General features: G+C 41.2%; 1 protein-coding gene across 2 annotated transcripts in view; it reads right to left on the bottom strand.

Moving 5' to 3' along the window:
• The window catches only part of ST6GALNAC3 (ST6 N-acetylgalactosaminide alpha-2,6-sialyltransferase 3), a gene marked incomplete at its 5' end in the record, with an annotated part of 297,602 nt that overhangs the window by 84,082 nt on the left and 193,081 nt on the right, over positions 1-20,439 (bottom strand). The window contains 2 exons of one of the 2 annotated variants that reach the window (XM_080801293.1): positions 4,429-5,470; positions 6,040-6,112. The exons of the other annotated variant lie outside the window; for it this stretch is intronic. Of the exons in view, the coding sequence (XP_080657419.1) occupies positions 6,046-6,112 (67 nt within the window). The 3' untranslated portion in view covers positions 4,429-5,470; positions 6,040-6,045. Of the gene's footprint in view, positions 1-4,428; positions 5,471-6,039; positions 6,113-20,439 lie in introns of those variants that run through there. 2 annotated transcript variants of the gene reach the window in all.

Genomic DNA, 20,439 nt, shown 5'->3' on the forward strand with positions numbered 1-20,439 from the left:
TGTGTATGGACATAGTATAACAACACATACTAGACTGGTAAACCCAAACTCAGGGCAATGGTTGCCTCCAGGTAGAGAGAGGCAGGAGCAGGAGCATGGAAACAGGGAAAGGGACACAGGGATTCAACTATATTAGAGATGTTTTGTTTTGAAATTCAACAACGGTATTAATAGACTTCAAAGGCCTCTAGCAAAATCTGTGAATTTGATAGTGCTGAGTGGTAGGTATTGGAATGTTCATTATTTTATTTCACATATGTATGAATATATCATATACATATATATATCTCCTTATATTTAAAATATTTTAAATAAATAATAAAAAAGGAGCTATACGTAAATCAGATGTTGATAACCAGAAGCCTATTCTCCTGGGAGGTTGTGATTTTGTGAGGATTTCAGAGGTAGCTTCTCTTCTCTTCTAGCAGCCAACTAGCCCATGAATTAAGCGATATTTATTAAGTTCCTGCCATTTGTCAGGCACAAAGCTAGGTTCTAGTGATATAGTGGTAAAAGAGCCAGACATGGAATGAATATATATCACACTCCTGTGGGATTACAAATGTACTTCTACAAACCACGATAAATGCCATGAAGAGAAGTAGGGAAGTATGGCATAGAATAACTGGCAGGGCAAGGGGCAGATCCTGTGACAGACACTGAGATCTGACTACCTGAAAGTTACCCACATCCACCCTTCCCCCTTGCCGCCTTCTGCTATAGAGGTTGGGAAGCGAATCTTCATTTTCCAGATTCCCTTGCATGTGGCACTCTCTGTGGAGAGTGGCCCTTTCTGAATAAAAAGGCAAAGCCTCACTAGGAAAAAACCTCCCCACCCTCTACCCCCGCTTAACTCTCTCCATGCTATTCTGTCCGTAGCAGGATGTGATCCTGGGGGTGAAACAGACATCTTGAGATGATGAAAATGGAGGCCATATGCTGTGGGGGTAGAGCACAGGGATAGACTCCTGGGTCCCTGACAACAGGGCTGAACCATGGTTGGGTTGGACTGTTCACACTGAACTTCTTTTCAGCAGGTTATTAAGGAGATTTCCTCTTATTTGGAGGCAAACTCATTCTGAACAGAGAGCTTCTAGAAGAGGCAACATTTAAATTGAGAGGAGAGGAAGGAGAGGGAGCCAACCCCGCAGAGAGCAAGAATGGGGCAGGGAAGTGGGCGGGTAGATGAACCCCACAGAGAGGGAAACAGCATATTTCAGAGGGCTGGCTTGCTTGAGGAGCGCACGGAGCCCACTGAGGCTGGAGCTTAATAATGGGTGTGGGACTGCTTTGCAACTGGCTGGGAATCTGGTGTCTGACTATCTCAGGTTAAGAACTGTGGAGTTAATGATCTGAAAACAATAGACAGACTCCTTAGCACCGGCTAGTTGCTGTTTTCAGGGACTTCTTTTTATAACACAAAGAATTAACCCCTAACCCATCTACTTGGATTTTTGTGCATTTGATCCTTCAGAAGTGAAGTCCACCAAGTCCACCTGTAGTCCAGAGGTACAGCTCTCCCCACCTACCTCCTCCACCAGCGGGAAGGGAAAAAAATTAGCATCTCTCTAGTCCCCTTGACATAAAGGAAACTGCAATGATAGGATTTAACCAAAGGCTAGCCAACCGTGTCTTAGGCATTCCCTGTGCTACAGAGGTTTCTATTTTGTTCTGTATTTATCTGAATGAGAAGAGGCAATGTCATTGTTGAAAAGAGTCTGACTTGAATAACACAACAGAAATCTAGTTCCTTTAATCCTGTCCTCACTAGGCACTAAGGCAAGGAAGGGTTGGCTGACTTTCTAATGTGCTTCCTATTGGTCTATTTCCTGGATCCTACACTCTTGGCAAACGAAGGTTATTTTACAAGACAGTATTTACTGAGCACCTGGGTAGGCAGAGTGCCAGTTGAGGCAAGAAGCCCATGGCTTGGAAGAAAGTGTCCATTTTCCTCTGAAAAGTCTCAGTTTGATGGGTATTCTGCAAATTTCCACTTGGTTATTTTAGAGTAGACTTGGTTATTTATTATTCATTTTCCGCCCTCTCCCTCCTCTTCCCTTTAGCTTTCTGTAACTAAACTGTAGCCCATCTAATTCTTTTAATCTTTCACCCACGTCCTTCCCTGAATTCATTCATTCTTGTTGCTATTCTCTGCACTTCTTCCAAACTGCCTGAGCTGTCCCAATAATGAGGTGGTGGGGACAGAGCGCGTGGTGCCAGGTGCTGTTCGGCTCCAAGTGTCCACAGAGGAACTGTTCTTCCGCACCCTTCTGCACAGGCAGCCTCTACCTGGCCTTCCTTTTCATCCTGCCAGACTGCCTGGCTGGCCTGAATTTAATTTGCAGACCACTATGCCCCCTGGGCCTACTTTGGCATCACTGCGCTCTGGCGTCTGCTTCCCAGAGATCAGCTCTGTGTTTGGACTCTCTTCCCCCAGGTGTATGCACTGCCTTGCCTTTTTCAAATGCTCACAAAGTTATTATTCCCAGACTACATACCTCAAGTCTCAAAGGTCATTTGCATTTTATTTCTGTTGCCTGAGCTGCTCACGATACTTTCTAAATTGGAATTATTAGTGAATTTCAAAAACACGCAGCTTCTTCCTTTTCTCCACCCAGGTCGTGAATAAGAATGCTTAAATAAGAATCAGACCCCCGGTTGCAGCAACAGCTCATTAGGCGGCACATCTTAATCCTCCCTCCATGGTCATCCCCCCCTCCAGAAGCTCCCTCTGAAGGTTCTTCATTTCCAGTTTCTCGGCCAACTTAAAACCCACATATTCAACCTTCCGGATATTTATGGAGAATTGTGCTAGAGCCTGTGAGAGACTCTAAATTGTGAAAGACACAATCATCGCCCTTTGAAAGGCTTCTGTCACTAAGGAGTAAATACAATCTTCAATATTTAACCAGCCCCTTAAATGTGGCAAGCACCGTTAGGTGCTAGGTTTCAAACTGGAAAAGTATAGAGTCCCAGCGAGTTTCCACCATAGTGGATAATGGCACAGCGCATGATTACAATACAGTATAAAAACAATAATGACACGGACACCTGGGAAGTAAATCTTCCAGTCTTAGTATCTTCATCTGCAAAATGGAGGCAACCTTCTAAACTGTGGTTAGGGCTTATATAGGATGAGGTATGGGCATGACAGGGTGCATGACACAGAGGGTTAACAATGTTATTCTCAATAACAGTTGTGAGTATGAATATATAATGGTTATTATTTTTAGTAGTAGTCTCACAGTAACTTTCACATTCAATCTGATTGACCACGGCTGTCTGGAACATTGTGATGAGATAATTCAGAAACGTTTACTAGGTGCACCAGCAAAGAATACGGTGATGGAGGCCGATGCTCTGATGGACAGGAGGAGGAGATAGCTTTCTAAGTGTTGACAGACCCTGAGCACTCATATAACCACACTCCAATTGCCAGTGTAGCCCTCTGACTTAGGAATGTCACCGAGTGTGTAGGAGGTAATGAACTGACTGCATTTCAGGAGAAGAGGGAACTGATGTCCTACTACAGGATCTTATTCACTCTTTTTGCTACTTTAATTTAGAAACCCCAGATGGGTTCTTAAGTGTGAAGAGTCTAAGAGGTCAAATGAAGCTGGGATGGATAAGAACTCCTGCTACCAAAAGGAGGTCCTTCCTGCCCAAAGCTCTGACACGGACTCTAGGGTAGTGGTTTGCAACTGGTGCTCCATGACAAAGTTCTCAATATTCTGCAGGAAAATAGGAATGTTAAGGCCAACGGAGAGAGGATTTCATGTGATGAAATGTCCTTAATTTAAAGAACAGATATTATGTTCTTCCTATTTTGGGTCTCAAAACGTCATCGCTTTCATAGAAAAATGCTCTGAAGATTTCCCCTTCTGTATCAAGCCTCAAAATGTTCTAAGTTCCAGAATGCTTATTTCTGTGAAATCTTATCTACCCCATGACATAACATCATCAATATGCTGATAACTTCTAAATGTGTATCTAGTAGCAAAATACTCTTCTAAACTTCTGATTCATGTATTTGCCTGCACTGGATGTCTCACAGGCACCTTAAATTTAACAAGACCCCCAAGGGACCCTTGATTGTCCTTTCCTGCCTCAGCCTGTCCTTCTCTTGGTCCTTTATCTTGGTAAATGGTATATGAAATGGCAAGTTGCTCAAGGCAAGAATATGAAGTCATCCTTAATACCTCTCTCTTCCTTCCCTCATCCCCTCATCTATCAATGAGCCTTAGCAATTCTAGTTCCAAAATATTTTTCAAATCCAACTACTCACCATCACATGGCTGTCACACTAATCACGTTGACAGCACTGACATTCTGTTCCATCTGATCTCACTCTTGCCACTGCTCCTTCTCTCCTGTCCAGTGACATCCAGGTAACTCTCAGCATAAAGGTAAAAATTCTTACCATGGGCTGAATCCAAGCACAATTTTATTTTATTTCATTTTTTTTACTATTACAAAAATTTATTTAACAAAAGAAGTTCAATGTGAAAACGCACATGACCCAAATTTTATATTGTAGTAAAGCAGGTGCTATAGAGAGAGGATATTCAGAAGCAGTTGATTTCTTCCAGTGAACACACTCATAATTTATTCTCATACCAAGGCTTCTAATATGATGACACTATTTCCTGATATTACCACCATCAGTTCTGGTGCCCATAGTCGCCATCTCCACATGTTCCTCTATCACAAGACTCAGAGAGGGATCAAACCCCTGCAATATTCCTTGGACATATCTGCCACCATTTAATTTCAGTGATAATTCCTTGTCAATAAATACCTTCAACTCAGGAGGGTAAGCTTTGCTCATGGTGTCTACTCGGTGAGCTCAAAGATGCCTCCAAAACCCCAAGCACAATTTTAAAGAAGAGTTCCCTGCCCTTCTCTGTCCATATAAAAATAATGTGTTATATGCTCTCAGAAAACCTTCATAGTCCTTATCTGAATTTTATAACTATTTATAACTGAATTTTATAACTATTTATAACTATTAATATAATTGATTAATAACTCTCTCCCCCACCAAGATGATAAAGCACGAGGGCATGGATTCTATCTAGCTTTGTTTTTCATTGCATTCCCAGGGCATACTTTAGTAGATGCAGACAGTATATACTTAATATTCACAAATTAACAAACGAGTAAAAGAAAAAAAAATTGCACATCATTACTTGGCAAAATAAAAAGGTGACTATCCTTAGTAGAACTCCAAGTAAGAATTTTTTTTCCTGGTCTCCGAAATCCAAAGTCTTAGAATTACTGCTCCACGGTCTCATCTGGGACCTCCAGATACTGTAATCTCCTGTACAAATGGCCTCTGAAAGCCTGCGGGAGGTGCTGGTAGGGACCAGCTAATTGTTGTCCTGGTTCTCCGCTCTTTGGGATGCAGCAGTTTCTTTGGTCTAATTGTACTTCTGGAGCTCTGTAACTCTGAGCATGGGCTCTTACAACTCTAAATGCCAAAGGAGAAAAAGAATAAAGAATCATGGTACCCATCTCAAGTTAAAGCTTTGCATTTTAGAATAATTTATTTGTATATTTTATCTGTCATGTTGATAGTCTAAAAAAATTATTTATGGTAAAACCTGCCCATACACCCACTGGCTATACAGTATCCCAATTTATAATACGTGGACTATAAATTAGAAAAGTGAGATTCTAAGCCAGCCAATCAGATTTACATTCCCAGTGGCAGCTTGTGTTATAGCACTTGGATTGTTCTGTCAAATAATTTATTGAGATCCAGATGCTCTAGTTCCTGATCTTCCCTGAGTAAGTGGTTGTCAGGTACTCCTGTCCAAAAACAAGGCAGTTGGTATTTAACTATAGGCTCCCACACTTGTCAAATGATCTCCAAAGAATATGAAATTGCTTGTCATCTTTGTCAAAATTACATATGAATGGGATATTTGCTGTGTTGTAATTAAAAACTCAATTAAAAGAAATTCTGAAATCATTATCAACTTTTCAGGCATGAGTTGTTCCACCAAAAAACAAGCTGTTTATAGCTTAGGCTTTTACCAGGATTCAGAAGATGGCTGAATTCCAAAAGAGGCCCAAGGACAGGATGAGATCTGGACCAAGATGGAAGCATCTGAAAGGAGGACAACATCAAGCTGCAGACAATGATGTTACCTGTTAGGTGGCAAGTGCTCTAATTCTAGCACTCGTATGTGCAACTGGAATTCTATAATTAGACAGTATCATTTCATTAACACTGAGGACCACTGTCCCTAATGAGTCTCTTCAAAATGAACAAACAGGAGGTAGCTTATCATTATGGCTCTCACTTATACGGGGCCTATCTACGAGATGCATATTATTGGACCAAATTAATTGCACTACAGTGGGTGCCACCGAATGTAAGCACGTTTGATTCTGAGGGAAACGATTATCTTAAGTGGCCAATCATTAATTGACTACAGACAGTAGGCATTAGTGGTGAGAGAGAGGCAAGGATGTGCATGTATCTGAAAGGAAACTCATCATTTCATAGCCATCTAGCTGAAGCTGGATGAGAAAGCAATCCCAACCTCTGCCTGAGGCCAGTTAAACAGTTTCTTAAATTAGGGCATGAATTATTAATAGTAATAATTCAATAGAAGCTTCCATTTATTGAGAACTTACTATGTACTAGCAAGAAAGTTAAGCCCTTTGAATTCATGATCACACTTAATCCTCATGACAACCCTCTGAGATATGTCTCATGATTTGTAAGTGGTAAACAGGAAGCAAATCAGTTTGACTCTAAAACCAGAACGCCCCAATCTTGAAGTTGTCCATTCTAGATCCAGACTCAGTAGAGACCAGAGACTCCGGGGTATTTTACTACTAGCCTGGGCAGAGCTAGTACCTGGGCAGAGCCAGGCATCTAGGTATGATGCTGAACCCAAGAAACTCCTATAGGTATTTTTCCTCTTTTATTCATTTGAAGATTGTTTGGACATAATGAAAATCACTATTTTTATTTTTATTTTTTAAGAGGAAAGAGTTTTGTCTTTGCTTTTGTGACCATAACACTTACCAGTGAATAGCACTAAAGCCTCATTTTAAAAAAGCAATGTTGGGGCACCTGGGTAGCTCAGAGGGTTAAGCCTCTGCCTTTGGCTCAGGTCATGATCTCAGGGTCCTGAGATCAAGCCCCATGACAGGCTCTCTGCTCAGTAAGGAGCATGCTTCCCCCTCTCTCTCTGCCTGCCTCTCTCCCTACTTGTGATCTCTCTCCCTGTCAAATAAATAAATAAAATCTTAAAAAAAAAAAAAAGCAATGTTGATTTAAATTTTCCTAAGCCTCTATTAGGACAGAAGGGGTAAACAGTATTCCTAATCTGTAGCTTAAATCTTCTACTGGACAGAGGCAATATATATATATATATATATATATATATATATATATATATATTGGAATATGCTGTATCAGAAACCAAAGCACCCTTTTGTATAGAGCTGCCTCTGGAGTTCCTCTGTCAGGCGTGACAATGGGGATGACTCAGAAAATCTTCCCTGTTTAAATGTTATTCCAACTCTGATTTCCATAGCAGGTGCTTCACTTTTTGAAACAGTGAGGACTAGAGTGTGACTAGAGCAGAGTGTGCATTGGATGCAATGTGGGAAGAAAGGTTGAATTAGGGGGGTGAGGACCAAGAAGGCAAGGCCCCCGAGAACCAGACATCCATCTAAAGGGCAAGTGCTCCTGGGACAGTGGGCCTTCTAGCTGGATATCAGTTATTTATATCTTGGAATGCAGTCGTTTGTAATTTACTTGAATGGGGACAATGAGTGGATATTCTAAGGGAATATCCCAAGTGTTGGGGAATCCAGCATAGCTGGAGAAAAGCCCACGCATGGAGGTAGGAGAGGAGCAGAATGAGAACCGAGGGTACAGAGGGAATGTTTTAATGGCTGGTGGGAGAGTAACCCTGAAAAGGATAATGAGGGACTTTTGAAGATTTCATCTGCTACGTCGTTGTATGTGGTCCTTAGGGAAATATGTAGATACTGTGACATTTGTCCTAAAGCCATGAAACATGACCTACCTCTCCTTCTCCCCCCAGTCACCCTCTCTCTTCCTCCCTACTGTCCTACTGGTCTCAGAGGCTTAAGAGTTTATGTCCTTCCTGCTTAACATCAACCTTTCCTAGGGATCCCTCCTCTGCTCCCGCCACCTCTCCTACTTCCTTTGGGAATGTGCTACGTGAATTTTTGTTTGTTTGTTTTATTAGAGTCCTACCTTTTCCCACTATTGGTTCATTCTCTTCAGCCTCTAACCTTACTTCAACTATTCTAGTCTTAAAGATTTTTAAGCGTAGGTTTTAAGCTTAAGATTTTTAAGCTTAAGATTTTAAATCTTAAAGATTTTAGCTGCCATCTTACCCCTCTACTTCCACTCATCCAAAATTCTCTGCAAAGACTGCTCTGAAAAATTCCCCTAAAGTCACTTTCTAAATTTATAGGATATAAGTCCTTATACTGGATTTCATTGCTTTGGTTTCACTTTGGATGTTAGCACTTTCCTGAACCTCTACTCTTCTGATCTCTGAGACATGACACACTACTGGGTTCCTTCATACCCCATTTCACTGTCCCCTCCTGGTGTCTTTCTTGGCTTTCTCATTGGTCCAACTTCTAAAAGTTGGCATTCTTAGGCGTCTGTCCTTACCTCTTTCCTCTGAGGGTTTTAACTACTACTTTTATGCTGCTGACTTACAAATCTGAATTTCCTACCCAGATACATTGTTCACAATTCAGGGTCATATATCCAATTGCCTCCAGAACACATTCAATCAAATGTCTTATAGAAATCTTGAGATAAACATGGCCTAAAAATGAACATCTAAGTTTCTCCTTCAGTATTTTGGATATAAATTGTATACAAATCACCTAATCAGTCAAACTATAAGCTTGAGGGTCATCCTCACCAATGCTCACAAAATTTATCACCATACATTGCTATTCTTTTCTCTTTTTCAGATTTGCCCTCTCTGTTCTATCCAGTTCTCCCTGCTTAAGTGTCTGCTCTCACCATCTGTCACCTGGACTACAGCAATATCGTCCTCAGGAGCTCGAATGCACCTCCCGTATTCCCCAAGTGCCTATGTTATGCCTTGGCCTCACTGGGTTTCCATCACCAACAGGATAAAACCTGAACTTTTCACAAAATATATAGGCCTTCTATAATCTGCTCTCTTGAGACTCATCTTTTGCTATTCTCTGCTCGATATTTTAAGCTCTAGTCATACTGATCCTTTTACTAACTCAGAATACACTGTGCTATTTTTCACCTCAAGGCTACACTCACGCCATCTCCTCTTCCTGGGACTCCCTTCTCCTCCTCTCCCTGACTTTCTGTGACATCCCTGACTCTAAAAACTTAGGGATCCCATTCTATTCTCCTAAGCACCCTACATATCTCTATCATTGCACTTACCACTGCATTTACCATGACGTTCTCTGTTTGCCTAAGATAATGATAAATCCTTGACAGTAAAGATGAGCATAATTATTTCTCTGACTCCTCAGTGCCTGAAGCAGGTCCCCATGATTTTTACATTGATTTTTTACATGATTTTTACAAGCAGGTCCCTGCTCTGATTTTTACTAAGTATAATAGTAACAGAAACAAATATGTGTATAGGACTTCAGACTTTTTAGATTGTCTTTCCCATACAGCTCGTTTAATGTTCATACCAATCCTCCCTGGCTATTAAAAATGTATATTTTATTTCAGTTTATACCATATGGAAATAATTGGCAGCTTTAGTTGAGACTACCAGAGAAACACAACACAGAAAGAAAACAGCTCATCTTTATTTTAATATAAATATATAGTACTCTCCTGAATTAAGTTAATGAGTCCAGAAATACCCCAAACCACCACCACCACCAACAAAACCCAGAAACGAAAGCAAAAACACAAGATGTGTTTTAAAATTTCCCATTCAACATGTAAGTCGTAGTTTACTCCTGTTTCTGAGCTCTAAAACCAATGATACATAGTTATTTTCCTGTGCTGTTGTTGTTAATGGAACATTTTACATATCTATTTCTCCAACTTTTTGAGTAGAAGTTTTAATCTTTCCTTGGACCAAAAATTGCCAGTTCATCTGGAGTTCCCAGTTCCCAGTTCCCATTTTGTATTTTTACCTGATTTTTTTCTTAACTTTTAGATAACAGACTAATTCACAAATTGGATTTTTGTATGTAAAAGTATTAAAGTGAAATGGTTTGATTAAGACTTCTATTGCCCAGTTGAATAGAATAAAATAGTTATTAAATGCTATTTTTGTTCATGAAGCAAATACAGTTATAAAACCTGTAACCCATCACCAATGCACTTAATGTTTTTTCTTTTAGACAAATAGCTTTACCTCTTGACCTAGAGAAAAAGGAACCTCATGGCAAAAAACAAGCTCATGCATTAAATGCTGTTAGAATTTTAATAATGGTTTGTCCAATATTTGAATTCACTTCCCTAAAGATAAGAGAAAGCAAATTAGATTATTTAGTTACTTCTTCCCTGCTAAAGGGAAAAAATATCATCAGCAAAGATATTAACACATTCCTGTTCTGTTTCCATTTCTAAGTCAAACTATAGACTGTACAGATTGCTTTACAGAAAAACAGTTGTTTTTTTTTTTGATAGATAGTAAACACAAAACTCAGGATTCTTTTTCTAACGTCTTTATTGGCTGCTACATGATCTTGGAAGATAATATTCCTTTGCTCCATCTTACAAAAGCTATAAAAATTAGAACTTGCCCATTACCAAAAAGACAATAGTTTGGGCCTGAAAGAAATCAGGGTGCTGTCTGGTGATTATTGTCCTATAAAGTAGAACTATTAATTTCAGCAAGGATACTAGAATTTCCTGGCTTTGTTTGCACAAACATGAAGACCAGACTTCCAAATGCCATACAAGAGACTGTCGTCCAGGCTAGTAGATTTTCTTAAATTTATAAAAATAATAGTAAAGATTTACATAGCATTGATTTTATGTCAGACACTCTTCTAAGCATGTTACAGGTGGCAAGAATTTTGTCCTCCTAATCATTCTGGGAGCCTAAGATCAGAACCCATAGGATATGCTCTCATCTCTACCCCTCCCCCATGCTCTAGTGCCTTGAGTATGACTGTTCTGTATTCCATGCAGGTGATTTCATATCGAAGACTCTCTTGCTTCATGGTGAAAAATTGTTAGGGAAGTCACAGAAGCTTAGCAAGTTAGAGTGAACAAGGATCTGTGAAATCATTCAGTTTAACCAGGACCTACAGAAGCTCTCTGACATGCCAGGTGTTGCATACCTATTCAGTGGCTGATTAGAAACTAGAATGTAGTATCCCGACCTCTGTATATCCTACTATTCCAAATTCCTTTTCTCATTCGAAAGATAAGCTACCCATTTGCTTGATCATCTGCAACCTGCCAGGCACCATTTTAGATACTGGGGGTATAAATAGGAAGAGAAAACACCCTCATGGAGTCATGCTATTGAATTCACTGAATAAACAAGGATTTACTGAGTGCCAATTATGCACCAAGCTCCAAAGAAGGTCTGCAGAGATGGGGATGGGTAGAGTAGGGGAGAGAAGAGTACAAGACACGGTCCCTGATCTCCAAGGAGTTACACAAAAGACAAAGAGAAAACAAAAAACTCTAAGGAAAATTAAAAAAACAAACATTAGCATATAATTAAGCTATCAGGCAAATGAATACCAAAGGATTTCAGAGAAGGGAAGATACAGAGGGTGGGAGGAACCTGTGCCATGTACATCACGGAGAAAGTGGAAAGGTAAAGGTGATGGTTGCCTACCATGGGCTACACAGTAGTCAGACTGAAAGACGTGCACAGACTTTAAAAGACAGTGAATAAAGTAAGGAACAGTTGAAATGTAATATACATCATCTGTGTAAATCCAAGTACATGCACACATAACAATGGTAATTATTTGGCAAAGATGTATGCCATCAAAAAATGTACATAAACATAACAGAATGCCTGTCTAGACAGAGGGGGAAGGGCAGAGGAATAAATATAATACATTAATTAATTGGTTGATTTAAAAATAAGATCAGGGCCATCACAGACCCACGATAAAAATGTGTCATGACCTGATTATGTCAACTCTTTTTTGTCATGTCCAAGGAGAAAACTCGCCATGGCCTGCGGTAAGCACTGCAGACCTTTGCAGGACCTATCGACAATCTTCATGCTGAGAGAGGAACGGAAAGGCGATTTGGGCGAAGGGACAGGATGAGAGGAGAGAGACCATTATGCCGGGAGAGGAAGGTGCATGTGGAGAAACCAGAGGAACTATGGGTGATTATATATGGCTTGGGTGTCTTACAGGAGCCCTCTAAAGTCAGGCAGATTAGATTGTTGGTGCTCCAGTGGGAAATTGCTTGAGTCTAGGAGCTGATGTGGCAGGACCATGCCCTGAGGGCGTTGGCTGAGCAGGTGAGTGATACAGAGAGAGAAGAGACTGAGGAAGGAGAGGCCGGCAGCATTCGGCATCCGTCCTTGGGATGGAGGACACAGGTCCTCCATCTAGGAATTCAAGCTGTGTAGGGATGAGGGCCTGAGTGAGTGGTGTTTGTGGGAAAGGAAGGGTCATGAAGAATTGATGGCCACATTATGAGAAGATCACGAAATGTCACAGGGATGTATTTGTTTGGTTCTTTGGGCAGGACTTTATTGAAAGTTCGCTTCAGCGTGGCTGTCGTTCCTGGAAACAGTTAAGTGGGTCACTTGCTGAGCTTTCCTTAGTGGTAGACGAATTAGCCAGCTGTAACTCCCGGATCTCTATTTTTAAATAACGACTTGCATAAATCTCCAAAGACAAGAACTCGCCACTAGTATACAGCACATTCCGGCAGCTGCAAGTTATTATGCCCAGTGGAAATTAAATATCTTTTAGGGAAATCATGCAAGATCTCGTGACAAATATGCAATTAACCCCTGCCACCTCCCTGCCCAACTCATTTCTTCGCTCGCCTGCCATCTTAATAAGGAGAGTCTCGGGGGGTCCTGAAATGACAGCAGAGTTGGCAATATTTTAAAAAGGCATTATTCATCTACAAGTATTAGTGAAACATAGGGCCGTTGTCCCTGATTGAGCTAGAAGCTCTGGAAATCAAATGTCAGTAAACACACACGACAGGCCCTTCCTAAAAAACTGTTAACCTGTGGTCAGGCCGAGATGCTTAGAATTCCAGGGATGTAAACAAACAAACAAGCCACTTTATTCATCATTTTAGGTATTCTGTTTCTTTTGCTTAACATCCTCAAATCCCCACTTCTCTTTCCCTCTGACCGAATGCATTTTCATTCTGGTTCTTTTTTTGCTTCTTTCTTTAGTTACAAGCTCCAGATTTCAGATAACGTGTGACTTTTTAGTTTCCCCATTCATTGCCTATTTTTTTTTTTAAAGATACTTTTTATTTATTTGACACAGAGAGAGGGAGAGATCACAAGTAGGCAGAGAGGCAGGCAGAGAGAGAGGGGAAAGCAGGCTCCCTGCTGAGCAGAGAGCCCAATGTGGGGCTCGATCCCAGGACCCTGGGATCATGACCTGGGCCGAAGGCAGAGGCCTTAACCCACTGAGCCACCCAGGTGCCCCTCATTGCCTATTTTTTACCTTAGGTTTGGGTTCCTGTAGTTTGTAGGAGATACGAGACACCGTGTCCTCAGAGCAAAAACAGAAAAACGAGCAAGAATAACAAGAGCTGGTGACGAGTGACTCCAAGTATGCTGCCACACTGTTAGGAAGGGTCCTGAGGTCTGGCACAGGTTCAGGTATTCAAATGCCATTTGTAAATGGGTGTTTAATAAAAGGACGGTCAACACACTGGCCATAATTGTGTTTTAAGAGAAGGACTTGATTTGTTTGGCCGTTTTTACTAAAGGGCAGAAGCCACACACGGCTTTGCCAGGAAACCTATTTCCTGGGTGGGTGAAAATGGAATCCTCAACTTTCCCAGGTCGTTGTAAAGACACCACAACCAATCCCTGATTTCCCACATGAGCACCAACAATCTAAGATCTAGGAGAGAAAAAGAAGGAATGCCTCTGGAAAGACAGTATAATTTTGGGTCTGATGCAAAGCAGAGGAAATCAATAAGGACCTGAAAAGAGAAAGGGAGGTGATGGTTAGGATGGCAGTCCTATGCGGAGAAGCCCAGCACTCAGGCCCATCTCCTTGCAGACCCGCTGCTCCTTCTTCACTTCCCATCTGGATTCCCAGGCCTTTCCTTAACCTTCCACAGGACATCTCCCAACTCTCACAGGAAAGGCTGCAAGCGCTCAGGCTGCCAGGCAGCACGGTTTCCCTTTTTCTTCTAAGCCCAGAAATGGCTGCAGCCTGGGCCTTGACCTTGACCCTGTGACCTACTATGTCAAGAAGTTAACACGCTTTCTGCCTCCAGCTAATGGTTTCCAACATCACAAAATGGGAGTCTATCTTATCAATTACGTGAACTTCAGTCTTTGGCATAAAGGTCATTATTGTGTTATGCACCTGGAATCACACTGTAATGAGGCACATCACATTCTCTTACAGTCAATGAGGGGGAAAAGAAGCACACAAAATGGAAATTACTCCTACAATGACCTTGCTGGGTTTCTACATCTGGCTAGCAGAGCCTGTTTCTATACATCAGGAAACTGATGGGGCAGCTTTGTCATACTATGGGGCAGCCCAGTCCCATGTCAGCAAACATGCTATTACGGAACATACGGTGGAAGCCTATTAGGCGTGTGCACAGTTGATGAATTCCCAGCGTCATGTACCCATGATGTTTACTGATTCACTGCCACCCTGCCTGGGGCTGCTTCCAAACATGTCAGAAAAATAAAATGGCATCCATATTTGCATTTAGAAGTTATTCCATATTTACACATGCTAATAAAAACAAAAGCTTGCTTTTTAAGGAAGGGGCAAGATCCGTAATCGATTTTCTGAGAGGCCCAAGTGTTTGACATGTACGGCATGACTTGCATTTCACCGGAGGAGCAACGTGGAAAACACAGGGAGACTGGCTTGGCGATTTCTCACCTCTTGCTGGGCCAGCAGTAGCTGAGAGTGGATAGGAGCACCCAAGAGAGCCAGGGGTACCTGCAGATCACTCACTTCCTCTCCCTAAATAGCTTGCCTTAGATTGTTGGTACGTGACTGAACGAATATTTGATGAACCAGTGAATGAATTAGCTCTGTGGAGAGTCATGACCTGATGATGCCCTGAAACTTCTCTGTTCCTTTCATTTGTTATCAGTTCCCTCTCCCAGTTCCACAACCTTGCTGTCTTTTCTGGAATATAGCATTTGGAATCATTCACCAGGACATGAAAAACACTAGTATTGTGGTTTTCATGAACAAATCACTTAACCTCTCCAAGCCTCAATTCCCTTATCCATAAAATGGGTGCATTATCCTGCATGTTGTGTAAGGATTCTTTAAGTTACAAAAGACAAACCAATTCAAACTATTTTAAGAGAACACAAAGAATAAGTTCATTAGCTCATATGGCCAGGAGGGATATTAGGCTCTCTGACCAAATCAAAGGATTGAGACCTGGGCTTTGAGTGTTACAATCAAGACTCAAAACCACCAGAACTCCCTCCTCCTCCATCTCATAGCTCAGCCCTGTTCTGTTCTGGCTTCATTCTCTTCTATTGCAGCCATATCTTCTTCACTTGAATGAACCCAGCCACTCTTAACCCTAATTTTACATTCTTCTACAATCACGGACCCAGAGGTAAAGCTGTTTTTTCTTCCAAGTTCAAATCAAATCCTTCTTTAGTAAGCCAGGAGAACTCTCCGATTGGCTGTGCTGGCTCACATGCTTACTACAGGATGAGAAGTCTGTGACTGACCAGGCATGGGGCTGTGTCCATTTTGTACCTAGGGTAAAAGGTAGTGGCTAGGATGCCTGGGTGGCTCAGTGGGTAAGCCTCTGCCTTCGGCTCAGGTCATGATCTCAGGGTCCTGGGATCGAGCCCCACATCGGGCTCTCTGCTCGGCAGGGAGCCTGCTTCCTCCTCTCTCTCTCTCTCTCTGCCTGCCTCTCTGCCTACTTGTGTTCTCTCTGTCAAATAAATAAATAAAAAATCTGAAAAAAAAAAAAAAGGTAGTGGCTAGAGGGAATTACCAGGAGGGGGCTCCACCCCTGCTGAGCAAATGAGACAAAAATAAAAGCTACCACTCTGCTAAGCTAACTCATCAAGTTGTGGGGAATCTAGGCAAACAGCTACTGCTGCAAAACCACAGGTTAATATCATAAGTCAATGGCTCTGTAAGCTGCCAAATGTCGTAGGAGTGCTAGGAAAATCACCACCACTTCTATTTATTATTTCTCTATCCATGGGCGGAACCTGCTTTTGTTACTGTTAATGACAAGTTATAATTAATGACAAGCAATTGCCGCATGTTTGGAACTGCTTTTCTGAACATCCTATCTGTATGAAGGATAAAACTGGAACTATTATCGTTCCCAGTTTTTACATCAACAAACTAATGCAAAGGGAAGTAACACAACTTCCTCAAGTCACTTAGCTAGCTGTAGAGTGAGGGTTTGGAGTGGTAACAGAGTCTGGGCCAGAGTTCACACTCCCAACAATCAGGCATCAACAACTCCTGTGCTAGAAGGATGAGGTGAAGGCTGAAAGGCAACTAATATTTTGTATTATGCTGTGTGTTCTTCCCCCAATGCACTGCAAATGCCGCAAGATTGGTGATTGGATCTGTCTTACTCACAGTTGCATAAGTACGCCACTCTCAAGGTCTACATGACTGGTATGAGTGAAGTAGAGATAATTAGAACTGGGTTAGACTTTTTTTGAGTGCCTGAATATCATTTAAATAATAGTGCTTTTGAAAATGAATATGCACATCCATTTTCCTAAAATTCAGAAAAGATGCATAATATTCAGGTGCCTAATAACTTGGCTGCTAGTTAATCATGCTTGACACTTATATAGCACTTCACCTTTTAAAATCACTTTAGAATATGTTAGTTCATTAATCCCTACAAGATCTATGTGAGACCGGGAAGGTCTCTGCACCTGCCCCTGATCCCCCTTCCTTCCGGTACGTAAGTACTTGGTGGACCAGGGAAGGAAGAACAGAATTGGATAAACCAAGCAAGGAAACACATGCAGCCAAGAATGAAGGAAACTAGTAGGCAGTGAATGTGAAAGGAATATCCTCTGACTCTGGAGAGGTTTGCCCTTGACTCAAACTTACAACACACAAAAATCCATATAATAATAATTACTCAATTCCAACTGGTTAAAATGTAAGAAAATAGCAATCAACCTGCCATCTTCAACTTCAAATGCTTATACACCAATCACTTGACCTCATCTGTGGTCATTTCCTCTGATTAAGACATGCTTCTAACTGTAAATTTTCATTATCTTTTTATACTTACATTCCAAGTTCTGTTGCCCATTCTAATTTCTGCTTTTCTCAAAAATGATCTGCCTAAAGTTAACATCCAGTGTGATTTGGGCCACATTCAGCCTAGATTCCTTCATGTTCTCTTGTCATTCGGCTAACAGTGGCTCTAGGTTTGGATGTGATGCTGAGCTAATTCCACCAATCGTCTGAACATTTCACTCATATCCTGGGACTGCACCTGCTTCTTTTCAGGCTTGGATGCTGATCAGCACTGATAGTTCATAAAAGCAGAGAGAGAAGGGCACATGAACAAGGTAATAGGGCTAAAAACACCATCCTAGGATGCTTTGGAGACACCAAAAAACATTTCCAAAATTAGTGAGATGTCATCACAATTAATACAATGGCTTAAAAATCAGACCCACCCAATCCAGGTTCCTATATAGAATATATTTCTAGTTAGTAGAGAATCATATTATTTCTGGCATCAGCTCATCCTCCTTCCTCAAGGTACCAAGGATTAAAGGGAAGGGAGTAGAGGATTATAATTTGAGTTTACATTCTAGGATCAGGAATACCTGGGTTCAAATTGATTGAACAAATTACTAACCGTGTGACCTCAGCTCTCTATCAGCTTCCACAGGATAATGCCACAACCTACTTTATAGACTTGTTATAGGATTAAGTACAATAATCACTCACAGACTCAGCACAGTCTTAGGGATATAGTGAATACTCAGAAATAAATATTAACTGTCTCCAGGTCTCTTTGATATTCTCACACTCAATTTTGAGGTATGATACTAAGGCTTCCTTGCAATGGTAAATTCAAGAATTCCCAGTGTTGATTGAGAAAGGGGAATATGGTGTAGTCTGTATTAAAACATAATGATCTTTATCCACCCTCGCTAGAAACAGGGACATTCCAAATCACCCAAAAGGTCAGATGTTTTCCAACAGTTAGCAGACTAATATGCAATGTTGACCCTGGGCAAAGTCAGGGAATAGAGAGGTGATCTGTCTGTCATGAACCTATGTTTTTTATGCGTGTACACTCTTCCCTCTTCTTGAGATACTACCCTCACTTTATTTTACTTTGGGGCAGTTGAGGCCCTCCCGCATGCTTTGGAAGTCCCAACAAATAAAGACCACTTTATCTACTCATGGGGCTCCTCTGGCAGCTCAAGACTCCCAAGGTTACTGATAGTAGCTTTTGTCCATTTCTTATAACCACACCATTAACCTGGAAGATTTTTCAGCTCCTTTCCCTGCCTTCAAACAGCTACAAAGATAATCCATGATAAAGGGACTTGGCAGTGTCTCTGATTACCCATTAGCATGGGACATGGCAAGGATGTGGGGGGGTTGGGAGGTGTGTTATCAAGTTCATGGGTTAATTTGCACTGGTACGGGGAAATCGGAGCAGACCTTTTTAGAATCAATCCACTGGGGGAAAATATAGACGGAAGCATTCAAACCACGGTGCTCGAGCAGAATGAACACTTATTTCACAGACACAATTACAACTGCCAGGGGAGAAAATTTTTCCAAAACTATTTAATCTCCGAAATGGGCAATAAGCTTGTCAGCCTCTTGGGCATTTCAACCTTGGTGCAATGGTTCATAGCAAATCTTTCCATGACCAAACCCCATCAGATTCATCAAGTGTCTCCATTCTCTCACAATAAAAGTCATTTAGGGCTCCGAGGATGAGGCAAGCTTTGTGTGCGCAATATACGCTCTCTCTGTCACCAATGCAAAACCTGGGGATGTGCTGGAGAAAGGAGCCTTGAAAAATGAGGATATTCATCTTGCAAGTGTTTGAGATGCTATTTCTAAGCTAATCTCCCCTACAAATCAACGAGTCCAATTCAATTCAAGTCCAATTCAAGCTTGTCTTCCAGAATGTCTAGTAAATCATCAAAAACATGAACTATGTACTTGCTTTGTGTCTCACTTTCTACCCATCCTTCTCTCAGCCCCATGAGTTCATTATAGCTATGGAAGGTATTAAGATTCAGACTAGAATTAGCAGCCAGAGAATTTAGTAGAACCAGCCAATTTTCCCCCCCATCATGTCTATTAATGACTGCAACATCATAAACAATAAAGTTTAATTAGGAACTAAAGTGTCTATAGCAATTAAATATGAAGGAAGTATTCAAAAACACAGCAGGAAGGATCATATTTTTAAAGTATTTAAATTGCAAATGATGTTATTGACAGAACTTTTAAAAGAAACTTTGCATTTGGGGGAAAAATGTCTAAAGTGCAGTGTTGACTCCATGACATTTACAGACAAATAAATATTTAGGATGGATCAATTTGTAACTATGAGCAGATGCTTCAGGAAATATAGAGAGCTAATGGGAGCTGTCCTTAATTTCTACCTCACTAAGACAATGAAAGAAAACCCAACAACTTAAAGGATTTCAGAGTAATGACATGACTCATTAGTGTTAAGGCCACTTCAAATTAAAGGACTTATCTTCAGTTACTGAGAGAAGAACTTGTTAATGAGCTTCATGCACGAATATCTGGAAAGGGCTCTTGCTCGCTCTTTAGGCATGAAACTACCTGAAGTTGTATCCACAAGTATTTAGGTTTCTAAGACCAGATTCTAAGTAATTTTGCCTCACTGCTTGATAAACAGTGTTGGTAATGGAAGCTGTGTGGCCACAATCCACGGAGAAAAGTGGGGAATGTTGTGCACCACAGGAGGTGCTGGAAAAATGCTGGAGAAAAAGGGAAGCCCTACCATTATGGAAAGACACGCAAAGGAAGGGTTAAGATGAGCCTTCACTGCTCTAAGTTTATGCTCTTCCAAATACAGTGGGGACAACTTGAGAACACAATGTAAAGATGAAGAAAGGTTAGGCCTGTCTTTCTGAACAGTCTAACACACTGCATAGCTACTGAATCTGTCACTGTTTTTGGCATTTACTCTTGAGCTGGGAACTTGACCGTCTTCTTTCCTGTTTAACTCCACTATGGATGAGGCCCATTCCAAAGAGGTGTCCATTTGAA

This window comes from Martes martes, assembly GCF_963455335.1.
Source record: "Martes martes genome assembly, chromosome: 4".
Classification (NCBI taxonomy): Eukaryota; Metazoa; Chordata; class Mammalia; order Carnivora; family Mustelidae; genus Martes; species Martes martes.